The sequence below is a fragment of the Arvicanthis niloticus genome, chromosome 20, assembly GCF_011762505.2.
Source record: "Arvicanthis niloticus isolate mArvNil1 chromosome 20, mArvNil1.pat.X, whole genome shotgun sequence".
Classification (NCBI taxonomy): Eukaryota; Metazoa; Chordata; class Mammalia; order Rodentia; family Muridae; genus Arvicanthis; species Arvicanthis niloticus.
This window is the reverse complement of record NC_047677.1, coordinates 7,275,143-7,300,782: the sequence shown is the minus strand read 5'-3', so window position 1 is coordinate 7,300,782 and position 25,640 is coordinate 7,275,143. Positions and strand designations below refer to the sequence as shown.

General features: G+C 41.9%; 1 protein-coding gene across 1 annotated transcript; it reads right to left on the bottom strand.

Moving 5' to 3' along the window:
• Positions 1 to 4,858: 4,858 nt before the first annotated feature.
• LOC143435309 (igE-binding protein-like) lies at positions 4,859 to 24,025 on the bottom strand. Its single transcript, XM_076917203.1, is given in 6 exon segments — positions 4,859 to 4,942; positions 4,944 to 4,977; positions 4,979 to 5,241; positions 8,477 to 9,182; positions 9,294 to 9,891; positions 23,881 to 24,025. Coding segments are annotated over 6 exon segments (1,830 nt in total).
• Positions 24,026 to 25,640: the final 1,615 nt, after the last annotated feature.

The window sequence follows — 25,640 nt, the reverse complement described above, 5'->3', positions numbered from 1 at the left end:
GTGTGAGTATGCTCACTCTCACTCAAGTGCAGGTGTCCAGAGAGGCCAGAGGCATTGGCTTTCCTAGAGTAGGCAGGCCAGATAGATGGATAGATAGATAGATAGATAGATAGATAGATAGATAGATAGATAACTTGGAGTAACAGGGGATAGAAGTGCTGGGGATGTGAATTAGAAAGGAAGGAAAGGCATCTCTGCTCCAAATCTCACAGAACCGAGAGGAAGCAGGCAGGCCTCCCAGGAGCTCTAACCCGGGCAGTATCATAGGTAAAGAGACAAGAACACCTGCCCCAAACACAGAGCAACTGAGACCCACTAGGACCCAGAAAGTCACTCCTGGCCTGGAGCACTGGTTCCTTCCTGTCTGTGCCTAAGCACTGAGCAGATCTTGGGCCCCAGCTCTAACCCCAGTAGTAACACCCCCCCACACACAGTTCTGATACAACCAAGATAATAGACAGTCAGAGACAGGGCAGGTAGCACCAAGGAGATTCAGTTACTGAAAGGCAAGTGCAAAAACACAAGCATCAGCAACCCAGGGTACTTGGCATCATTAGAACCAATACACACAAGAAAGTCCTGAATTCCCCATATCACTAGGAAAGTAAGATTCAGATTTAAAATCACTTCTAATGATGATAATAGAGGACTTTAAGAAGGACATAAATAACATTCTCAAAGAATTTGAGGAGAACACAGGTAAACAGGCAGAAGCCCTTAAAGAAGAAACACAAAAATCCCTTAAAGAATTACAAGAGAACACAACCAAACAGGTAAAGGAATTGAACAAACCATCCAGGACATAAAAATAAAAGTAGAAACAATCAAGAAATAACAAAGGGAGACTACCCTGGAAATAGGAAACTTAGGAAAGAAATCAGGAGTCATAGACACAAGCATCACCAATGGAATACAAGAGATAGAAGAAAGAATCTCAGGTGCAGAAGATACCATAGAACGAATTGACAGAACTGTCAAAGAATGCAAAATGCAAAAAGTTCTTAACACAAAACATCCAGGAAATCCAGGACACAATGAGAAGACCAAACCTAAGGATAATAGGTATGGATGAGAGTGAAGATTCCCAACTTAAAGGGTCAATAAATATCTTCAACAAAATTATAGAAGAAAAGTTCCGTAGTCTAAAGAAAGAGATGCCCATAAACATAAGGAAGCCTATAGAACTCTAAATAGACTAGACCAGAAAAGAAATACCTCCTGTCACATAATAATCAAAACACAAAGTACACAAAACAAAGAAAGAATATTAAATGCAGTAAGGGAAAAGGGCCAAATAACATGTAAAGGCAGACCTATCAGAATTACACCAGATTTCTCACCACATACTATAAAAGCTAGAAGATGCTGGACAAATGTCATACAGACCCTAAGAGAACACAAATGCCAGCCCAGGCTACTATAGTTAGCAAAACACTCAATTACCATAGATAGAGAAACCAAGATATTCCATGACAAAACCAAATTTACACAATATCTTTCCACAAACCCAGCATTACAAAGGATAATAGTGGGAAAGTTCCAATACAAGGAGGAAAATTATACCCTAGAAAGAGCAAGAAAATAATCCTCTTCCAACAAATCTAAAAGAATATAGCCACACAAAGATAATTCCACCTCTAATAACAAAAATAAAAGAAAGCAACAATCACTGTTCCCCAATATCTCTTAACATCAATGGACTCAATTCCCCAATTAAAAGATATAGGCTAATGGACTGGATATGTAAACAGTACCCGGCATTTTGCTGCATACAGGAAACCCACCTCAGTGACAAAGACAGACTCTACCTTAGAGTGAAAGGCTAGAAAACAATTTTTTTCAAGCAAATGGTCCTAAGAAACACGCTGGAGTAGCCATTCTAAAATCTCCAGCCTGAGAACACAAAGGGGGAGACTCATGGCTCCACCTGTATAGGTAGTTGAGGGTGGCCTTGCCAGGCATCAGTGGAAGTGGCTGGACTTGGTGCTTCAAAGTTTGGATTCTCTAGTGTTGGGGAATTTTGAGAGCAGGGAGGTGGGAATGGAAGGATGGTAGGATCACACCCTCATAGAAACTCCCAGAATTATATGGATTAGATATGAAAGAGGCAGGCTGCCAGAAGACTAGATTCCAGAATTTAAACAAAAAATTATCTTAATAATTAAATTTGTTTTGAGAATTGTATATTGCAGAATACACAGCTTTGGTGTATCTACTCATCAAGCAAGCTGAGCAGACCTGCTCAAACCTCTGATGTCCTAGAATTCCAGCTGGATGCAGTGAAGACACAGCATCAGAGGTGTGACCCACGCAATCATCTCGCCAGCAAGAACGCACGCGGGCACTAGGATCCTTCTGCAGCAAGCATTTATTGCGATGGAAAGAGGAAGACCCCGAGCCCTGAAAAGGCGCTTCCTATATACACCCTAGAGCGGTGTGTTCCCTTCTAGGTGGCTGCTTGCTCATAACCTCGTATTACGCCCCGGGTTGGGCAGTGACTTGGCGCGCTTTCACCACTTGCACATGCGCAGTCCACTTATAACTTGCGGGAGCACCGGATGCCAGCGCCATCTTGTAATGGCCAATGTTGTCACCGATCACCGCGGCTCTCTACATCTCCCCCTTTTTGTTTTATAAAGATGGAACTGCCTTTGGCCTATCTAGCGCAGCACCAATCAAGATTCGAACTCAAGCCCGATCAAGCAAACTCCATCTTGGGGGAATAAGCGATCAAGAGCTTACAGCCCGAAGATTCTCCCTTACCCTACCAGGTGCAATGGAAACAAGTCCTCTGGGTGCAAGGGCTAAGGGGATGTAAAGAGGAATTGATACCCGTCCCTGTGCAATGGAGTATAGTTCCCAAGAGTGCAAGGGCTGTCAACCTACTATTCAGGTACCACAGCTATTCAGGCAAGGGCTGGCTAGACTTAGACCTCTCATCGACCCAGTGCAATGGGCTGAACCCTTGAGGTGCATCGACTGAGGGTCTCAGTCATCAGTTACTTTCTTAGCATAGATAGCCAAATTTCAGAAGATGATCCTTGTTCCAAGGCTAAGAGTGCTTGGGTAATAACGACCTTGTCATGTTTTTGTTGGGCTCTGAGTTTGCAGACCAACCATAGTATAAGCACTAATCCGAAACATAGGGCTGCACCAAACAGACCTACCCCCACCCACTCTTTAAAGAAAGAAAAGGCTGAAGAAATCCAGGAGTCCTTCAGTCAATGACAGATCCACTCGTGTCGAGTTGATGGCTATCACTGCCGCTCGCAATGATTCAAGAGTCTCATCAAATCCTTCCGACCACTTTCCTGCAAGGTATAAAGATAATTTTCTAGACAAGTTAGCTGCTCATGTGTAATTATCATATTGTACACTGGTAATACACAGGGCGCCTAACCTTCTTTCGCACCCCAATTGGGCTAATAAGAAGAGAATATCCAATCTTTCTTCTACTAAATCAATGCGCTGATTGACCACCATCAACCCACCTTTTAACTGGGCACTAGTAGAAGTATGAAGGTCAACTGCGTCTGCCACTGTTGCGGATAGTTGATTTAAAACTGCACCTGTTTGGACTGTGGTTGACATAGCGATTCCGGCGGCTGTAGCTGCAACCGCACTAATGGAGATCGCCATTATAATAGCTGCAGTTATCCCAAAATCTATTTTTTGTCTGAATAATGACAAAGTAGATGGGGTTTCCACAGGAACAGGGATCCATCGTGGCACTCTAGCAATCATGGCACACCTTGCTTGTTCAGCAGCCCAACACTGAGACATTATGCAAGAATCATTAGTGCAATTTTCAAATGAGGAATTTGAAAGAATAAACAGGAAGGGGGGATAGACACATACCGGGGTAGGTGAGAAGTCAATTTGCTTTTGAGTTTTATTAACCCCAGTAATTTCTGTAGTAGAATTAACGTGTACACCTGAGGTTCCATCAGGTCCCTGAGTTGGTATCTTATGATACTGATAAAATTTGGAAATGCCATTAAAGAAGGCCTTTCCTGTGGTTCCACCTTGAATAAAAACCAATGGACTGAGATCTGTACAACTACCATTAATTCCACACAATAACCATTTATGGAAAGGATGTGTCCTGAAATCTTGTATGAACATCCCCTGTTTCATATCCCATTCTCCCCCTGGGTCGGACCTCATATTAGGGGAGAAGGAAAAGGTCTTATCCTGGTTTGCCCAGCTAGTAAGAGAGGACTGACAATCAGACCAAGCAGAAATGTTTTCCTCATTATTTAGACTACAATGGGGAGCTATCCTAGGTTGAGGAAGACGTTCCTTATAAGTGGCTCCAGGCGATATAAAGGTACCATTGATCCACATTGCCTCTTGCCAAAAGGTTTTGCTTGTAATGGTTATATCAGAGTTACTGGTATTCTGGGTAGTGTGCAACCAGCCTCCTTGTTGGTCATCAAACATTCCCAAGGCCTGGCTTACTAACTTGATACAGCCTCCATCTTTCTCAAATTGGAAGCAGAGAGAGCCTTTCTCTATCAGGGAACAATTCTCTCCTAAAGGTGCCCACACAGGGTCATATGGGAGATATGGCAATTCCACAGTTTTGTTAGTTATAAAAAACTTAGGGAAAACAACTGAATTATGTCTGATTGGCATAGACTTTGGATAGGCAGATAATATAGCCCATCGTTGTTCCCCCCATATACTAGGGATCCAAATTTGAAGGATCCAAATAAGGACTGAAAATGTCTGCAGATGAATCCTTCGGGGGGGGGGTCATCTTCAGGTGCCACAAGTCGTATTGTCAGTCACTCTGGTAGCCAAAATGGGTTGTCTTCTTCCTGCAGAAAAACACAAACAGCTCCCCTGGATCTTATTAAAATGGGATCCGGGCCTTTCCATTGACCAGTCAAGACATCTTTCCATTTGACCATCTCCTTTGGCCTGTCAGGCTCCAAACAATGACGGTCAGCCGCCGTATGGTCCTGACCATTAAAAATTAAGAGTAAAGAGTACTATAGAGATGGTTACTCGTGGCACTGAGGGTAGAGCCTCCTCGACTCCCCCTTTTTGTTTTATTAAATAAGACTTGAGAGTGCGATGAGCCCGTTCTATAATGCCTTGTCCTTGAGGGTTATAAGGGAGACCCGTCAGATGGGTCACCCCCATTTGGCGACAGAATTGTCCAAACTTTTGAGAAGTGTAAGCTGGTCCATTGTCAGTTTTAAGGATTTTAGGCTTTCCCCAGGCACTCCATGCCTTGAGACAATGCTGAATAACATGGGCCGCTTTTTCTCCGGCTAATGGGGAAGCAAATATAATTCCAGAACAAGTATCAGTGGAAACATGTAAATATTGCAATTTGCCAAAGAATGGGATGTGAGTAACATCCATTTGCCAAATCTGTAGTGGCCGGATTAATTCCAACATGAGGCACAGGTAAGAATTGACAGCAATTTTGACATTGAGTCACTATATCTCTAGCCTCTTTTCTAGTTATGTCAAATCAACGACTTAACGTCTCAGCTGTCACATGAAATCTTTTATGAAAGTCTTTAGCCAAGTCCAATTTTGGCAAGAGGGCTATCGTAATCAACTTTGTGGCTCGATCTGCCAGGTCATTTCCGCAGGACATGGGTCCCGGTAGACCTGAGTGAGCCCTAATATGTGTAATAAAAACAGGGAATCTTCTATTAACCAAGGTAAACTGAATCTTTTGAAAAACTTCTACAAGTCTACTGGATGTCCTAATTGGTCTAGCCACTTCTAAAACTTTGACTGTGTTTACTACATAAAAGGAATCTGAAACAATATTTAAGGGACCTGGAAAAATTTCCAGAACCGCTAACACCACTAAACATTCCACAATTTGAGGTGAGGTTTCATGGTATTGCTTGGATATGACTTTGTTATTAACCACATAGGCACCCACTCCTGTTTTTGACCCGTCTGTATAAACTACCACTCCATCTAGGAGTGGTTCCTCAGATACAATGCGTGGAAATACAATAACTTGAGTTAAGGCAAATTGTAAAATGGGATGTTTGGGATAGTGATTATCTATCTGACCATTAAAGGAAGTGACCAACACCGCCCAAACATCAGAGGTAGCAGTTAATATTTGGACTTGATGGGCAGTATATGGCACTATTAAAACCTTAGGTTCCCTTCCAAAATGGGTAATGGCTGCTTTTAGCCCACAAAGGGCAATCTGAGCAACTGCATCTGGATACATTCAATAATCTTTGCGGAAGAAGCATTGGGATGAATCCATAACAAGGGCCCATCCTGCCACAACACAGCAGTTGGTAAGTGTCTAGTTTTAAAAACACATAAGTCAAAGGCTTTGGTTTCATCTATGCGTTTTAGTTGGGCATCTTGTAAGGCATTTTCTACCACTTGTAGGGCACGGCTTGCAGCCGGTGTTAAGGCTCTTGGCGAGGAAATATGAGCATCCCCTTCTAGAATATCAAACAAAGGTTTTAATTCAGCAGAGGGAATTTTCAGGAATGGTCTCAGCCAATTTATATCACCCAATAATTTTTGAAAATCATTTAAAGTGTGCAAATGGTCTCTGTGAATCTCTAATTTCTGAGGAACTATTTTTTCTGGGTAAATAATTGTTCCTAGAAAGGAGCCTATTTCTGAAATTTGAACTTTCTCAGTAGCAATATGCAGGCCCCACTGTCCCAGGGTTTTTAGTAATAAAGGGCATGAGGTCTGCAAAATAACTAATTCCTTACGGCACATAAGAATGTCATCCATATAATGGATCAGCAACAAGGAGGGAAATTGTTTCCTAACTGGCTCAAGGGCCATTTGTACATACAGCTGACACATGGTGGGGCTATTGGCCATGCCTTGAGGCAAAACTTTCCACTGATATCTTTTGTCTCGTTCAAGGTGATTAACAGCAGGTAAGGTAAATGCAAATCTTTGCCTGTCTTGCAGGTATAAAGGAATGGAGAAAAAACAGTCTTTAATGTCTATAATTATAATCCTCCATTGCTTAGGTAAAGCAGAGAGCAGAGGTAGGCCTCGTTGCATGGAGCCAAATAGCCGCATCTGCACATTAATGGCCCTCAGATCATGGAGAAGTCTCCATTTTCCTGACATCTTTTTTTATGACAAAAATAGGTATATTCCAAGGAGAGGTGGAAGGCTCTAAATGACCAAGCTGTATTTGTTCTTTAATCAGCCTTGTAGCAGCTTCCAATTTCTCAGAGGATGGGGGCCATTGAGGAACCCACATGGCCTCCTCTGTAAGCCAAGGTATGGGCATAGAACCCTCAATGGCAACTAGGGAAAACCCAAACCTTGTCTTCCTGTATTACTCTCTTGTGAGATTGGGCTTAATCTTCCTTGTTCTTTTCTGCCAAGGCCTTTTCCTTCCTTATATCCCATCCTTTTCATAATATCAATAGCTTGTTGAGAGTACTCACTAGTTAATGTTAATCCTAAGTCTTATAAGATGTCTCTTCCCCAGAGATTAACAGGGAGAGGAAGCACATAAAGTATAAAGCTTCCTGTTTGGCCTTCTGGTGCCTGCCAAGTCAATGAGCGTGAACTGACTGCGGGACTGGCTTCATATCCCAACCCTTGTCAGGAGTGGGACAATTGTGTAACAGGCCATGCCTTAGGCCACCAGTTGGAGGAAATAATACTTTTATCAGCTCCTGTGTCCAAAATTCTGATAAAGTTCTTCCCCTCTATCATTAATTGCAAGGTGGGTCTAGTTTTAAGGTCAACTACCAAGTGAGCAAAGTCAGTTCCTGAAGAACCAAGCCCATTGGCACCTCTAGGCACCCCGGTGGATGGGAAACAATTATGCAAACTTGGAAGGACAACCAATTGAGCAATCCTATCCCCAGGAGAGATAGAAAATATGCCTTGTGGACAAGAGCAGAGAACTTGAAGTTCCCCGGTATAGTCTTGGTCTATCACACCAGGATGAACCACAAGCCCCTTCAAGGTAAGAAAGGAGTGACCTAGAATAAGGCTGACACTTCCCTCAGGCAGGGGACCTTTAAAATCAACCAGGACAGGCTGCACGCCCACATGTGGCATTAGTAAGAATTGGGAGGTGGAACAGAGGTCCAATCCTGCAGAGCCTCTTGTAGCTCTGTGGCTAGAGGTATCCTCCGGTTGCTGACTTGTGTCCCATATTTTTGGGGGCCCTGGGATCTGGGGCCCGGAAACCCGTTTTTTGGAATACCTTCATCTCTTTCCACTGTGGGGAATCATGTTGAATAAGCTTTCCTTGAATATCTCTAACTGAGCGACACTCATTAGCCCAATGATAACCTTTTCTGCATTTGGTACAAAGCCCTGGAGTTCTTTTTTGCATGGAAGCAGGACATTCTCATTTCAAATGACCCGGTTTGCCACAGTTGTAGCAGACTTTATGGCCGCCAGGACTTGGGCGGTTTTGGCTTTGTAAGATAGCTGCTGCAAGGCCGGCATTAGTAAGCGGGCCTCCAAGTCCTCGGCAAACCTTTACCCAGTCTGTCAACCCTTTGCTTCTTCTAGGGGTAATGACTGCCTTGCACTCTGGGGAGGCATTTTCATACACCAGTTGTTCTATCAGTGGTTTAACTCGCTCCGGGCCTCCAAAAATCCTGCCTGCTGCTTCTGTCATCCTAGACACAAAGTCTGAGAATGGCTCTTGGGGGCCTTGTAATATTTTCGTTAGGTGTCCCCTGGCCTCACCTTTCTTTGAGAGGGCTTTCCATGCTTTAATAGCGGCAGCAGAGATCTGGCCGTATGCTCCCCAATCGTAGTTTGTCTGATTATTAACAAACTGTCCTTGCCCTGTTAACAATTCAAATGTCCACTGTCTTTGATTGCCTTCCGCATTGGTGTTGGCCCTTGCCTGTACTTGAGAAGCATCATGCCATAAGGCTTTCCATTCCATGTACTGTCCCATATTAGGGAGAGCAGCTTTTACTGTATTTTGCCAATCATTCGGAGTCATCGCCATAGTGGCAGGTCTCTCAAGATGCATGACTGTGAAATTAGCATCAACTCCATATCTGTTAACTGATTCAGCAAGTTCCTTAATAGGGGTATATTCTACTGGTGCGTGGACGTGACCTCCCTCTGCAGCCTCAAACACCGGGAAGGCTTGTAATAACTTTCTTTTATCTCCCTTTGAAAGGAAGGAGTCTGAGCAGCACTTGTCCGCATAAGGCGGAGGGGCGCTGGGGACAATAGGTCAGGAGGGTGCAACAGGCTGAGAGGCCATGCGGTTCCTATCTCCTGTTTTCTTTTGTTTTCGATTTTGCAGTGGCGGCCGCTCATCTGGATGGTACCTTTCCTCCTCATAGTGGGCTGCCTCTTCATCTAAGTCTTCCTCCTCAGGGGGGCTTAGTTCCTCAGAGCTATCAAGCCCTAAGACCTCCAGTTCTTTTACTGGATAAAGAGGTTTCTTTTCTGGGGCTTTTTCTCCCTCCTTACGCTTCTCTCCCAGGGCGTCCTGTCCCTTATCTTTCGCTTCCGTGGACTGGGCGTCTTTGGAAGGGTCTTTTTTATTAGGCATGCCTTTTCTTTTTTCTTTGTGAGCTCCCAACCTTTTATCCCTCTCTGTTTCTGACATGCTGTCTTGCAACTCCTCTAACACTCCCTGGCCTGCCGCTACAGTCCAGCGGCATTTCTCGTCCTGTAAACACGATCTCACTAGCTTCCACAGCGGTCTAGTTCCAGGCTTTAATTTCCCATTCTGCTGTTCTCTAATCAAGTCACCCTCCAATTTGTCCCAGAAGGCGAGAGTTAGCGACCCTGAGCATATATACCAGGGTGCCACACGATCGACCTCCTTCACAAACCCCTCCAACGTTTTTGTAGAAACTTTTAATTCATGCTGTCGCAAGAGCGACCACCGAATGTGAAGCTCCCATGCTGCTCTCTTATCTACGAGAGAAGCTGACACACAGAGAGGGGCACCGTGGCTTATCTACATCTGCCTAACCGTGCCCAACAGCGGCAAGCCTTTTAACAAGAATATTTGTGGAAGCAAAATGAAACCAAAAGGGAGAGAACGAGCGCTGCTAGCACAATAGCGAAAGCTTCAAGAGCTCCTGCCAACTGGGGAGAGAGATGAGACAAATCAAGACCAAACATGCCTCTCAGAGCTTACCTTTGTCCTGCAGTTCTGAATACCCCCCGTGGATGGGGGGTCTCCTCAGCGCCAGCGATGGTGGGCATCCCAGGTTTCAGCACCAGCTGTGACCTGCACAATCGTCTCGCCAGCAAGAACACACTCCACACTCGGGCACTAGGATCCTTCTGCAGCAAGCGTTTATTGCGATGGAAAGAGGAAGACCCCGAGCCCTGAAAAGGCGCTGCCTATATACACCCTACAGCAGCGTGTTCACTTCTAATTGGCTGCTTGCTCATTACCTCATATTACACCCCGGGTAGGGCAGTGACTTGGCGCGCTTTCACCACTTGCACATACGCAAGTCCACTTATAACTTGAGGGAGCACCGGATGCCAGCGCCATCTTGTAATGGTGAACGTTGTCACTGCTCACCGCAGCTCTCTACACAGAGGCTTATCAATTTACTCTTCCCCCCACCCCTCTTCTAATATCTCAACGCCTGTAATCAGCTTGAAGAAGTTAATGAAGAGTCAGTGTCCTTATTCCCTGGGCTTTGGGGACTAAGGTGGTTAATATTGGGCTGTCTATCTAGGGAAAAGTAGTGGTTTTTTTGGAACAGGGAGGATTAGCTATGATTTATTGCATAGCCATAACCTATTGGTAGAAATATGTATAATTGTTATTAAGATGAAGTTATGATTTCTTATATGGTACAAAATTTACTTTGATTTCAAATGTAAGGTTTTCATTGATATGAGCTTCTTATATAGAAAAGTGAGATGAATATTGTTACTCTCATAGACATTGTGCCTATATAACACATTTAGAAATACAAGGCTTACACCCAGTCCCTTCTTTAAGTTTTCTAACTGATTTGAGATGGTTAGCCTGTGAGTTAAGGGCCTATAGCAAATTCATGGCTCTGAGTTTCTTGTTAGGGTGTTTTCTATATTTTATTTAGAAATAGCTAAGAGGAGTTAACAGACAACAGTCCAGATTGCCTTACATGGATAGTTGGTTTTCAAAACGTCAGAAGTCCACAGAATTGACGTTACAAACATTTCTGTATTAATGTGCACTTTGATTAGAGACCTGTCGGCTCCTGACAGCTTCCTGTCTTGGATTCTAAGAAGAAATTGAGCATCTTTGGAGTTACTCCATTTGTGGTAAGACAGCCACTAGGCAAGAATTGCCTCTGTCCAGAGAAGGACACACTTGCAGAATAGTTGACTGATTATATCTGCCAAGACAGAATAATCAGCTCTTAATAAGTCTGCATCACTTGGTCTGCCAGATGATCCTGGGCCAGAAGGCTGAAGATAGGATGCTCCAATGTTTTGTAGTATAGGGACTGTCCAGGTGTTCTGCAGTCTCTATAAATTGGCTAAGTTTTAGAAACTATGCTTTGTGCTTCCCATAATTTCAGTTAACTCAGTCATTCTGGATTTCTGATAGGGTTGAAGACTTGTAGTCTCATAGCCAATCCTGGCTATTTACTTTGAGAGAAAACATTTGAGGGGATGGTTTTCAGCTGACATTCATTATAAAGCCAAGAAAAAAAGCCAGGTTCAGAACTAAGTCTTTTAGTTAGGAGAGATGACAGAGGTTCTGGTTATTCAACAAAATGATGGACTGGGTATTAGATCTATCTTGTACCTTACTGACACAAATTGGTATAGTTATGCTCTAATTGTATTGTAAGAGAAAAGTTTTGTTTTAACAAGAAGGGTGATATGTAGGAGGAGCTAAGGTGGGAAGAGTAAGGAGAGAAGAGGAGGAGTAAGGAGAGGAGGAGGAGAAGGAGGTGAGGAGCTAGGTGAGGAGAAGAGAGGAGAGGAGAGGAGAGGAGAGGAGAGGAGAGGAGAGGAGAGGAGAGGAGAGGAGAGGAGAGGAGAGAGAGAGAGAGAGAGAGAGAGACATGGAGGTAGATGTTCATGTGTCTCCACCAGTCAAAGATAGTTGATATATCTAGGTTGGATATTGGGTTACACTTCTGATTGTATGGGAATCTTGTTATTGAGCATTACCAAACTTATAAAGTCTTTGATTAACATTAAAAAAATTGTATAAAAGCAAAAGGGAGAAAGGGGTATGGGATAGGGGTTTTCTAGGGAGGGGGAATGGGGAAAGGGTATGGCATCTGAAATGTAAATAAAATATCCAATGAAAAATAAATAAAAAATAGAAAGAAAAGGAAACGCCCTGGCTGCCTGAAGCCCTGAGTTCCATCTTCTCAGTACTGCATCATAAACTGTGGGTGTTGGCCCTGCCAACTATAATTCCCCCACTCAGGATCTTGAAAAATGAAGAGAAGTCACACTCCTACCCCCTAACCCCATGGGTTGTGACTTTTCATGCCCTTTTGTCCAGCAGCATGATAGCTAATGAAGGGCCCCTAAAAACTGTAGCAGAGTGTCCATCTATATGTACAAATAACAGGGGTCACTATCTTTTGATTTGTTTGATTCTTTAATATTCTCTCTCTCTCTCTCTCTCTCTCTCTCTCTCTCTCTCTCTCTCTCTCTCTCTCTCTCTGTGTGTGTATGTGATGGAGGTAGGGTGGGTCCCTGGTCTGACCAGTATTAAGGTGTGCATTTAATAAGTTAATCTTGCTTAACTGGGATGGGTGTTTGTATGGTTCATGTGGCAATCCCTAAATCCCAACACTTACTTTCCACTTACTTAGGTTTTATTTATGTGACACGAGGTTTCTCAGGAAAGGATTCAATCTATCAAGAAGACTTTGAACTCAGAGATCTACATGTCTCTGCTTCCACAATAATGGGAATAAAGGTATGCACCACCACACTCAGCTTTGTTTCGCTTTATTTCTTAATTCCAGGAAGGTGTGTGTGTGTTTCATTTGTTTTCCTGTTATCTTATTGTAAATTTAGTTCTCTGTCTCTGTTTCTCTCTTTCTCTGTCTCTCTCTTTCTTTGTCTCTCTCTTTCTCTGTGTTTGTGAGAGACAGAGGGGGGAGAGGGAGAGGGATCTATGTATGGGTGTGTATGTCTGTCTGGGACTGTGTGTGTGCATGTAGAGGAAGTGTTGACTGTGATACTTTCTAGGTCACAGTTCAAAAGTTTTCACTAACTATATAAAGGAGAAAGAAACAAGAAACAAAGAAACAAGGAGTAGGCAGTCATTATAGATAAATAATAAAAGTATAAATAAATAAATAAATGAATAAATAAATAAATAAATAAATAAACTAACATAACTACAAATATAATTATCATGGAATAAAACAAACAAACAAGGAACAGCACTGCTGGGTATCATACCAATGAGGAAAGGTGGGAGCCCTAGCCTAGGCAGCTTAAAGTACTATATAAAATGAGTGTGCTGGTCCAGGCCTGTAATCCTGGCACTCAGGATGTACAAAGAGGAGAATCAGAACATCTCCAGCAACATAGCAAATAGGAACCTACCTGGGCAAAAAGAGTACTTCTAATGTTCCATTCCCTTGCACATAAACACACACTTGTTTGTTTGTTACATTGGTTTATTTTACAAAGTATGGCCTAAAGCCCACACAAGTCCAACCACAAGAAATACATAAGTAAAAATCTCTGAAAGACAAACACTGTGTGGGTACTAGGTAGGCCATGGATATACAAGTGTGCATGTGCATGCATGCACACACACACAGAGAGAGAGAGAGAGAGAGAGAGAGAGAGAGAGAGAGAGAGAGAGAGAGAGAGAGAGAGAGAGAGAAAATAGAGACAGAGAGATGGACGGGTGAATGAAACACTTTCAACTTCCATGCATGTCTCCTTACTCTGACTATTCAGGAGAGATTGAGGAAAGCTGGATACTGCAGAAACATGGAAGTTCAGGGACCAGAATGACTTACTACACCAATAGCTATTTCACTGAAGATGTAGATACAGATGCTACGGATTCTAGCCCCATCCTAGCCTGCTAAAAGTAATGCTAAATGGCTGTGGCCATAGATCAGGGACACAAGATATTTACAATTCCGATATGTTTTACTGTTGTTCCTTACTGTTTTCTGTTTTTAATGTCACTGGTAGTTGTTTGTTTATTTCCATGTATTTCCAAGAAGTATGCATTCATTGATATGTGTACCTGAGAAATGATCTAGAATTTTTAAGTAAAGATGGGAAAACTAGCACACATATGTATGATTTTTCCCTATTATTGGCTTTGTTTCATGTACCTAGGAGGCTCCTCAGCTATAATTCTGTAACACTAAAATGGATGACAGAAGCTTAATTAATAGCCTGTTTCTGCTCTTCCCTGTCATGTCTCTGTCTTTCATGGGTTTGTGTCTCACCACATACAGGGCAAGCAACAAGCTGTTGACAACCATCCACAACTTTAATTTTAACAGATCTGCTCCATTCATCTGTGTTCTGAATACATCAGAAATGCACAGAGTACACAAACAAAAAGACAGGCAGGCAGGCAGGTGGGCAGGCAACCCCCTTCCTCTCCACATAAAATAAATAATAAAGTCAGGTCGTCAGGCAGGTTGGCCAGTGTTGGACTCCAGGATTGCAGTATATACCACAGAAATGAATGATTAGGGTCACAATTCAGGTTGTAGAGGTGAACTGTGACATTGTGTTAAGATCCTACAGGGTTTTTGTGCCTTAACTTCACAAACATCTGTGCCAGGTTATTCCACCAATTTAGATCTAGAGGTCGGGGATTTCCTTAGAAACATGTCTTTGGTGTACACTTCTCCTATTCCCATTGCCTTGCGTATTCAACTGTGGCAGGGAGCTTGCCTCATCTAAAATTCATGTCTTAACTTACAAACCGGAATGTCAATTACCCAGGTACATGTCTCTTTTTGTCAAGTAGGATGCCAGTATCCAGGGAGGTCTTGGGAATTTAAACATTACTCAACCCCTACTCAAAATGAAAATCTTATTCCAAATAGTTTCTTGTATTGGTTCTAGTGAGTCTCTTATGTTGGGGTCCACCCTAGGAGCAGGTTTTAAAAGCAACTTGTAATTTCTGTATTCATTTATTTATTAGAGGCAAAGTCTCTACATGGTGGCAAAACATACTAGGCAGATAATGTTGGCCACTCTTTCCTCTGCTTCTGCCTCCCCAGTGCTGAGATTAAAGACATACATCACTATGCCAACTTTTGAAGGGCCCAGTTTAACATTACAAACTTCATTTTGCTTTCAGACTCCTTTTTTTGTGATCAACTTGCTCCCTGAATGAACTCAGCTACAGGAAAAACTCCAACTTGTTCCAGGGGATAAGAATCACAATTTCCCTGGTCAAATAGCCACTCCACTTCTAGCAACAACCAGTTAGTTCTTAAGGGAAAAGTACCTAATGTCTAAAATACATTGATTTAGCTAACAGTCAATTTTTATACAAAGCGAAGATCATTACTTTCCAATTGAAGTACATAAAGCAAATGTTAACTAACCATGTAACTGCCAAGTTGAAAAGTCTCTCACCCTGCTACCATAATAAAAGGCAAGGCTGTTATCAGCAGAGGACCTTTAACAAAATTGGCTGTGATGGGCAAGGTCCGAGCTCAAGATTAAATAGATTCTTTGCATACAAGTTGGAATCCTTGTAGATTTTGGTGGTCTGTAGGGACCTTGTGATCTGGACATAACTTCTTGAGGCCCCATTGAGGTTTCCTTGATAAGGAAACCTCCTACCAGGATTCCTTATCATTGAGCCATTAATAGGAGACGGAATCCTTGTGTTTTGAAAGAAATGCAGCAGGTCTCACTCGCCACATGGCAAGTATCCATCACCTCAATTTTGCTTTTTATATTGTACACTGACCGGCATTATTTGTCTGTGGGTTTTGATTGTTTGTTTCTGAGGTTTTTGTCTGTTTTATTGTACTTTATTCTTATTTTTGAATTAAAAATAATGGGACAAAGCAGACATGTACTCTGTCACCCAGCCTGGGTTTAAGGAGTATGCTCCTGAAAACCCATCTGGGGAAACTTACTGGTTCTCATTTGATTTCCAAAACTGCTATGGTTCTGTGGGTCTTCCATTCACAGAAAGGAAGACCACCCAAAACTGCTTTTTGGTTTGTTTGTTTTTGTTTAAATGGCATTCAGTCTCCTTTTCTTTGGTACACAGAGGGAAGACCATCTAAAGCAGCCTTTTTGTTTTGCTTTGTTTTTTTCTGGGAACATCACTCTTTCTGAGCCTGCGGCCTGAGCTGAGCAGTGGCTGATAATTTGCCGCCTCCACTTGTGGCCTCAGGCCTAACGTAGTTTGGAACATGGTGGCTCAGTAACACAAGACAGATCAGGTGCCACCGGATTAAATAATTATATCAACAGACAAGTTAAATAAGCCCTAAGATAGCCAGTTTGGAAATCTGGCCATTTAAGTCTGTGTGTATTTTGTTCATATTTTGTCCTCATGTATAATTCATTGTCTGATTCCTAAGGATGGGGCAGAAAGCCAGCTTCACTCTGCTGCACTTAGTCTAGTTACATTTCAAGGCCTTCAGATGCCTGGTGGAGAATCTAGGTTTACCTATATAGTTTGAAAAGTTAACCATCTTTTGGAGGCTATCTTTAACTTCTGCACCATAGAACATCTGACTCCCTTTGTCAGGATGCCTAGGTCTTTTTGGTGGGACATCTGGTTCTCTTCACTCTTCCCTGACCTTCAACTCTATTGGTTGCTTGACAATAGTCTATTTATGTTGTTCATTTATGTCTGTAATTTAATTTCATTGCTTGATTGATATTCTGTGTTTTTTACTCAGAGGGCAAAAATGGAGCTTTCCTCCACTGCCTGAATTCACCAAAAAGAAAAAAAAAATGTTTTCTCTGCATGTCTCTGCAGCACACCTAGCCTCTGGCCATGGCTATAGCCTTTACCTGTCTTAGCCCTGTGAAAGCACCATATACTCCAATCTTTTCACCATCATTGTTCTGCCAACTTAAATGGCCAGATTTCCAAACTGGCTATCTTAGGGCTTATTTAACTTGTCTGTTGATATAATTATTTAATCCGGTGGCACCTGATCTGTCTTGTGTTACTGAGCCACCATGTTCCAAACTAGGTTAGGCCTGAGGCCACAAGTGGAGGCGGCAAATTATCAGCTACTGCTCAGCTCAGGCCGCAGGCTCAGACTGCTGGCTCAGGTGGCCAGAGACCTGCCCAGGCCCTGCCACCCACAAGATATCAGCATGGGAGATGGCTCTGCCAATCTCCATGTTGTCTCCACAAGGCTGGGCTAAGCCCAGACCATCCCACCATCCACATGGGCCCAGTATAAATGAGACTCTAATGCTTAGATTTTCCAGATGCTTTATATGTTTGGTAATGCTCAATAACAAGATGCCCACACAATCAGAGGTGTAATTCAATACACGACCTAGATATATCAACTACCTTTGACTGCTAGAGACACCTGCACATCCACTTCCATGTTCCCCTCTCTCTGGTCTGTCTTCCTCTCCCTTCTTCCTTCTTTCCTCTTCCTCTCCTTACTCCCCTTCCTCCTCTCTTTTCTCCTCCCACCTTAGCTTCTCCCAACTTTCTGGGAAAATATGCTGCTACACTTGTCTGATTTATTCAAAGTCTGAGATTTCTTTTTTTTCCATATTTTTTATTGGATGTTATGTTTACATTTCAGATTTTATCCCCTTACCCCATTCTCCCCACCACCCAGGAATCCCCTGTTCCATCCCCCCTCCTGCCTCCACAAGGGTGTGCCCCCACCTACCCCCACTCCCCCTCCCCACCCTCAAATTCCTCCCCACTCCGTGTTCAGCCTTCATGGGACCAAGGATCTTCTCTCCCACCCATGCCTGACAAGGCCATCATCCCCTAAGTATACAGCTGAAGTCATGGGTGCCTTTCTTTGTGCTCCCAGGCTGGTGATTTAAACCCTGGGGAGCTCTGGCTGGCACTGTTGCTCTCCTCTTGGGGCCACCAACCCTTTCAGCTCCTTCAGTCCTCTAACTTCTTTATTGGGAACCCTTGATCAGATCAATGAGTTGCTGCGAGCATCTGCCTCTGGATATGTCAGACTCCTGCAGACCTTTGAGGAGACAGCTGATTCAGGCTTCTGTCAGCATGAACTTCCTGACATCCCTATCAGCGTCTATCTTTGGTGACTGCACATGGGACAGATATCAAGGTAGAGTGGTCTCCCGATGGCCCCTCTTTGACTTTCTGTCCCACACTTTGTCACCATATTTGCTCTCTTGAGCATTCTGTCACTCCTTCCAAGAAGGACCAAGGCATGCACACTTGGTCTTCCTTCTTCATGAGCTTCATGTGGTCTGTTAGTTGAATCTTGGCTATTTCAAGCTTTTAGGCTAACATCAGCTTATCAGTGAATAAATACCATGTGTGTTCTTTTGTGATTGGGTTACCTCACTCAAGATATTGTCTACTTCCATCCATTTACCTAAGAATTTCTCGAATTCATTATTTTTAATAGCTGAGTAGTACTCCATTGTGTAAATGCACCACATTTTTTGTATCCATTCTTCTGTTGAAGGACATCTGGGTTCTTTCCAGCTTCTGGCTATTATAAATAAGGCTGCTATGAACATAGTAGAGCATATTTCCTTGTTATATGTTGGAGCATCTTCTGGGTATATGCCCAGGAGTGGTATAGCTGGATCCTCAGGTAGTGCTATGTCCAATTTTCAGAGGAACCACCAGACTGATTTTCAGAGTGGTTGTACCAGCTTGCAACCCCACCAACAATAAAGGAGTGTTCCTCTTTCTCCACATCCTTGCCAGCATCTACCATCACTTGAATTTTTTATTTTAGCCATTCTGACTGGTGTGAGGTGGAATCTCAGGTTTGTTTTGATTTGCATTTCCTTGATGAGCATTTCTTAAGGTGCTTCTTGGCCATTCGAATTTCCTCAGTTGAGAATTCTTTGTTTAGCTTTGTACCCCATTTTTAATAGGGTTATTTGGTTGTCTGGAGTATAATTTCTTGAGTTTTTTGTATATATTGGATATTAGCCCTCTATAGGATCTAGGATTGGTAATAATCTTTTCACAATCTGTTGGTTGCTGTTTCGTCTTATTGACAGTGTCCTTTGCCTTACAGAAGCTTTGCAATTTTATGAGGTCCCATTTGTCAATTCTTGATCTTAGAGCATAAGCCATTAGTGTTCTGTTCAGGAACTTTTCCCCTGTGCCTAAGTATTCGAGGGTCTTCCCCACCTTCTCTTCTATTAGTTTCAGTGTATCTGGTTTTATGTGAAGGTCCTTTATTCACTTGGACTTGAGCTTTGTACAAGGGGATAAGAATAGATTGATTTGCATTCTTCTACATGCTGACCTCAAGTTGAGCCAGCACCATTTGGTGAAAATGCTGTCTTTTTTTCCACTAGAAGGTTTTAGCTCCTTTGTCAAAGATCAAATGACCATAGGTGTGTGAGTTCATTTCTGGATCTTCAATTCTATTCCATTGATCTTCCTACCTGTCTCTGTACCAATACTATGCAGTTTTTATCACTACTGCTCTGTAGTACAGTTTGAGGTCAGGGATGGTGATTCACTCAGAAGTTCTTTTGTTGTTGAGAATGGTTCTAGCTATCCTGGGTTTTTTGTTATTCCAAATGAATTTGCAAATTGCTCTTTCTATCTCTATGAAGAATTGATTTGGAATTTTGATGGGGATTGCATTGAACCTGTAGATTGCTTTTGACAAGATGGCCATTTTTCCTAAGTTAATCCTGCCAATCCAGGATCATGGGAGATCTTTTCATCTTCTGAGATCATCTTCTATTTCTTTCTTCAGAGACTTGAAGTTCTTGTCATACAGATCTTTCATTTGCTTGGTTAGATTCATTCCAAGATATTTTATATTATTTGTGACTATTGTGAAGGGTGTCATTTCCCTAATTTCATTTTCAGCCTGTTAATCCTTTGAGTAGAGGAAGGCTACTGATTTGTTTGAGTTGATTTTATATCCAGCCACTTTGCTAAAGTTGTTTATCAGGTTTAGGAGTTCTCTGGTGGAAGTTTTAGGGTCACTTAAGTATACTATCATATCATCTGCAAATAGTGAAATTTTGACTTCTTCCTTTCCTATTTGTATCCCTTTGACTTCCTTTTGTTGTATAATTGCTCTAGCTAAGACTTCCAGTACTGTATTGAATAGATAGGGTGAGAGTGGGCAGCCTTGTCTAGTCCCTGATTTTAGTGGGATTGCTTCAAGGTTCTCTCCATTTACTTTGATGTTGGCTACTGGCTTGCTGTATATTGCTTTTACTATGTTTAGGTATGTCCTTTGAATTCCTAATCTTTCCAAGACTTTTATCATGAAGAGATGTTCAATTTCGTCAAATGCTTTCTCAGCATCTAGTGAGATGATCATGTGGGTTTTTTTTCTTTGAGTTTATTTATGTAGTGGATTACATTGGTGGATTTCCAAATATTGAACCATCCCTGCATTCCTAGAATAAAGCCTACTTGATTATGATGGATGATTATTTTGATGTGTTCTTGGATTCGGTTTGCGAGAATTTTATTGAGTATTTTTGCATCAATATTCATAAGTAAGATTGGTCTGTAGTTCTCTATCTTTGTTGGGTCTTTGTCAGGTTTAGATATAAGCATAATTGTTGCTTCATAGAATGAATTGGGTAGTGTTCGTTTTGTTTCTATTCTGTGGAATAGTTTGAAGAGAATTGTTATTAGGTCTTCCTTGAAGGTCTGATAGAATTCTGCACTAAAACTGTCCAGTCCTGGACTTTTTTTGGTGGGGAGGCTTTTAATGACTGCTTCTATTTTTTTTAGGGGTTATGGGGATGTTTAGATGGTTTATCTGCTCCTCATTTAACTTTGGTACCTGGTATCTGTCTAGAAAATTGTCCATTTCATCCAGATTTTCCAATTTTGTTGAGTATAGGCCTTTGTAGTAGGATCTGATGATTTTTGTAATTTCCTCAGTTTCTGTTGTTATGTCTCCCTTTTCAGTTCTGATTTTATTAATTTGGATACTGTCTCTGTGCCCTTTGATTAGTCTGGCTAAGGGTTTATCTATCTTGTTGATTTTCTCAAAGAACCAGCTCTTGGTTTTGTTGATATTTTGTATAGTTCTTTTTGTTTCTACTTGGTTGATTTCAGCTCTGAGTTTGATTATTTCCTGCAGTCTACTGCTCTTGGGAATATTAGCTTCTTTTTGTTCTAAAGCTTTCAGGTGTGCTGTCAAGTTGTTAGTGTATGCTTTTTCCAGTTTTTTTATAAGCACTTAGAGCTATGAGTTTTCCTCTTAGTACTGCTTTCATGGAGTCCCACAAGTTTTGGTGTGATGTGTCCTCCTTTTTATTAAATTGTAAAAAGTCTTTAATTTCTTTCTTTACTTCTTCCTTGACCAAGTCATCATAGAGTAGAGCATTGTTCAGTTTCCATGTGTATGTGGGCTTTCCTTGTTTTAGTTGTTATTAAAGACCAGCCTTATTCCATGGTGTTCTGATAGGGTACACGGGATTATTTCAGTCTTTTTTGTATCAGTTGAGGCCTGTTTTGTGACCAATTATATGGTCTATTTTGGAGAAGGTACCATGAGGTGCTGAGAAAAAGGTATATCCTTTTGTTTTAGGATGAAATGTTCTATAGATAGCAGTTAAATCCATTTGGTTCATAACTTCTGTTAGTTTCATTGTGTCTCTGTTTAGTTTTCATTTCCATGATCTGTCCATTGCTGAGAGTGGGGTGTTGAAATCCTCCACTATTATTGTGTTAGATGTAATGTATACTTTGAGCTTTAGTAAAGTTTCTTTTATGTATGTGGGTGCCCTTGCATTTGGGGCATAGATGTTCAGAATTGAGAGTTCTTCTTGGTACATTTTTTCTTTGATGAGTATGCAGTGTCCTTCCTTATCTTTTTTGATTACTTCTGGTTGAAAAATGATTTTATTTGATATTAGAATTGTTACTCCACCTTGTTTCTTGAGACCATTTGCTTGGAAGATTGTTTTCCATCCCTTTACTCTGAGGTAGTATCTGTCTTTGTCACAGAGGTATGTTTCCTGTATGCAGCAAAATCCTGTGTCGTGTTTATGTATCCAATCTGATAGTCTTTTTATTGGAGAATTGAGTCCATTGATATTAAGAATATTAAGGAAAAATGATATTTGCTTCTTGTTACTTTTGTCATTGGAGGTAGAATTATGTTTGTGTAAATATCTTCTTTTGGGGTTGTTAGAAGACTACTTTCTTGCTTTTTCTTGGTTGTAGTTTCCCTCCTTGTGTTGGAGTTTTTCATCCATTATCCTTTGAAGGGCTGGATTTGTGGTAAGATATTGTGTAAATTTGGTTTTGTCATGGAATATCTTGATTTCTCCATCAATAGTGATTAAGAGTTTTGCTGGGTATAGTAGTCTGGGCTGGCATTTGTGATCTCTTAAGGTCTGTATAATATCAGTCCAGGATCTTCTGGCTTTTATAGTCTCTAGTGAGAAGTCTGGTGTAATTTTTATGGGTCTCCCTTTATATGTTACTTTACCTTTTCCCCTTACTGCTTTTAATATCTTCTCTTTGTTTTGTATATTTGATATTTTGATTATTATGTGATGGGAAGTATTTCTTTTTTGGTCTAGTCTATTTGGGGTTCTGTAGGCTTCTTGTATATTTCAGGACATCTCTTTCTTTAGGTTAGGGAAGTTTTCCTCTATGATTTTGTTGAAGATATTTACTGGCCCTTTAAGTTGGGAATCTTCACTCTCATCTATACATAGTATCCTTAGGTTTGGTCTTCTCATTGTGTCCTGAATTTCCTGGATGTTTTGGGTTAGAAGCTTTTTGCATTTCACATTTTCTTTGACTGTTGTGTCTGTGTTTTCCATGGTATCTTCTGCACATGAGATTCTCTCTTCTATCTCTTGTATTCTGTTGGTGATGCTTGAGTCTATGACTCCTGGTCTTTTTCCTAGCTTTTCTACCTACAGGGTAGTCTCCCTTTGAGATTTCTTTATTGTTTCTACTTCCATTTTTAGATCCTTCACCTGTTTGGTTGTGTTTTCTTGCATTTCTTTAAGGGTTTCTACCTGCTTACCTGTGTTCTCCTCAAATTCTTTGAGAGTGTTGTTTATGTCCTTTTTAAAGTCCTCTATCATCACCATGAGAAGTGATTTTAATTCTGAATCCTGCTTTTCTGATGTGATATGGCATTCAGGCCTTGCTATGGTGGGAAAACTGGGTTTTGGTGATGCCAAGTAACTTTGGTTTCTGTTGTTTACATTCTTATGCTTGCCTTTTGCCATTTGGTTAGCTCTGGTGCTAACTGCACTCACTGGTTCTGACTGGAGCCTGCCTTTCCAGTTATCTTGGTTGTGCCAGAACTCCTAGGGATCTGGATGTGGTCCTGAGCTCCAGCTGTTCTGTGTACAGTGGGTCCTCTAGGATATCAGAGGATACGGTGTCTTCACACCTAGAACAGTTAGGTGTTTGCTGCTCTGAGTGCAGTCATTCTTCTTGGATGCCTCAGGATATGGTGTCCCCTGCTCTGAGGGCAGTGGCCTCTCAAGGATGTCTGCAGCTCTGAGGGCAGTGGCCATTCTGGGATGTCTCCGGACGTGATTTCCACAGGGGAGCAGATCAGCTGGGTGTCTGCTCCAGTCACTGCAGCTCTGTGAGCCATGGCCTCTTTATGATGCCTCTGGATGCAGCTTCCACAGGGGAGCAGATCAGTGGGGCATGTGCTCCAGTCACCAGGATCCAGGCGAGGGGCGGAAGTGGAGTGGTATTCCACAGGGGCGGGATCTGGATGCCAGGTGCACTCTGGGGGCTCCCTACTGTCAGTTGTGCTTCTTGGGTTTAGGGAAGTGTGCAGGTGCTCCTACCTGCAGCTCTGCGGGCCATGGCCTTTCTATGATGCCTCTGGATACAGATTCCACAGGGGAGCAGATCAGCGGGGCATCTACTCCAGTCACCAGGATCTGGGCGAGGGGTGAAGTCTGAGATTTCTTCTTCAGACTCCCCAGTCATGTCAGCCTTAGTTTGGTCTGATAGTTCCTCTGTTTTATAATTCAAAAGATGAGCCAAACTAATCTACTTGCTGTTCACCTTTAACTCAGTCTTAATCCATCACAAAGATTTCTAAACTGGTGTTGCTCAACTCAAGCACAACTCTGGTAATAAACGGAGGTGACACCAGACCAGGAGGCTGTTTGATCAAGTGCAAGCTGCTCTAAAAGGGACATGAACACCTTCTCAGTTTCTCTGGTAAGAAAGGTGATGGCTAATCCTGCTATAGAACTTTTTTGCCTGTTAGAGTTGGATTCAACAGGTAGGAAGGTACTCTATCCTTGAAATTAGAAAGTTTTGTCAGTCTGTTTACATGTATAAATGTATGTGGACACTATATGTTCATTTCTGACAGTCTTAAAGGTATTTTTGCTAATTTCTACATGTCTCAGTTATAGGTTGTTAGCTTATTAGTTATTGGGCCTGGTTACAAATATGTACCATTTGTTACAAAAAGGTTAGCTGAAAACAAAAACCTTAAGAGCATAGATATTGAGGTCCCATGATTGGGCCCACTTAGGAACTTGGAATGGGGGGAATGAATGGCCCAGTTTAACATTACAAACTCATTTTGCTTTCAGACTCTATTTTCTGGTTAATTTGCCTTCTGAATGAACTCAGCCACTGGAAAATCTCCAACTTGTTTCAGGAGCTGTGCCACCCTAGTAACAATCACAATTCCCCTAGCCACTCCACTTCTAGCAACAACCAATTAGTTCTTAAGGGGAGAGCACCTAATGTCTAAAGTAGATCGATTAAGTTAGCAGCCATTATTCATACCAAGCTGAAATTATTACTAGCCAATAAACATACACCAGAAAAATGTCAACCAATCATGTATCTGCCATGTTAAGAAGTCCCTCACCCTGCTACTATAATAAAAGACTGTTACTAGCTCTGGACCTTCCATACTATCCACTGTGCTAGAGAGGTTGGAGAGTCCAAGCTCAAGCTTAAATAAAGATTCTTTGCTTTTGCATGAGTTGGATTTCTGGTGGTTTTGGGTGGTTTTTGGAGACCTTATGTTATGGGCATAACACTTCCTTCCTTCCTTCCTTCCTTCCTTCCTTCCTTCCTTCTTCCCTTCCTTCCCTTCTTTCTTTTTTCTTTTATCCCAGGAAGGTTTTGTATTTCGTTGTTTTCAATTTCTTGTTCTGCAATTTTATTGTACATTGACTTTACCAAGATGGAAACCACCAAGTGACTTCATCATCATCTCAATTGATGAAACTGACTATGTAACTTAAACCAGAATGGCAGCAAAATGTTAATTCCAAGAAATTTATTTGTTTATTTGTTTGTTTTTATTTCTTATTATTTTACTGTCTATTTAATTTAATTTCAAAATATATTGGTGAGTGTGTTTGTGTGTATATGGTTGCCTATCTGTGTGCATTGGTGTGAAAGCAGACACATATATGCATGCATGTATGATAGTGCAGACCTGTAATGGAGGTGGAGTGGGTAGGTGGGTTCCAAACTGAGGGGCAGGGGCAGGGGCAGGTGCAATAAATGCAGCTTCATGCCATTCAGTTATCATTATTTGTTTAATGTATGCATGTATATTTGTATGTAG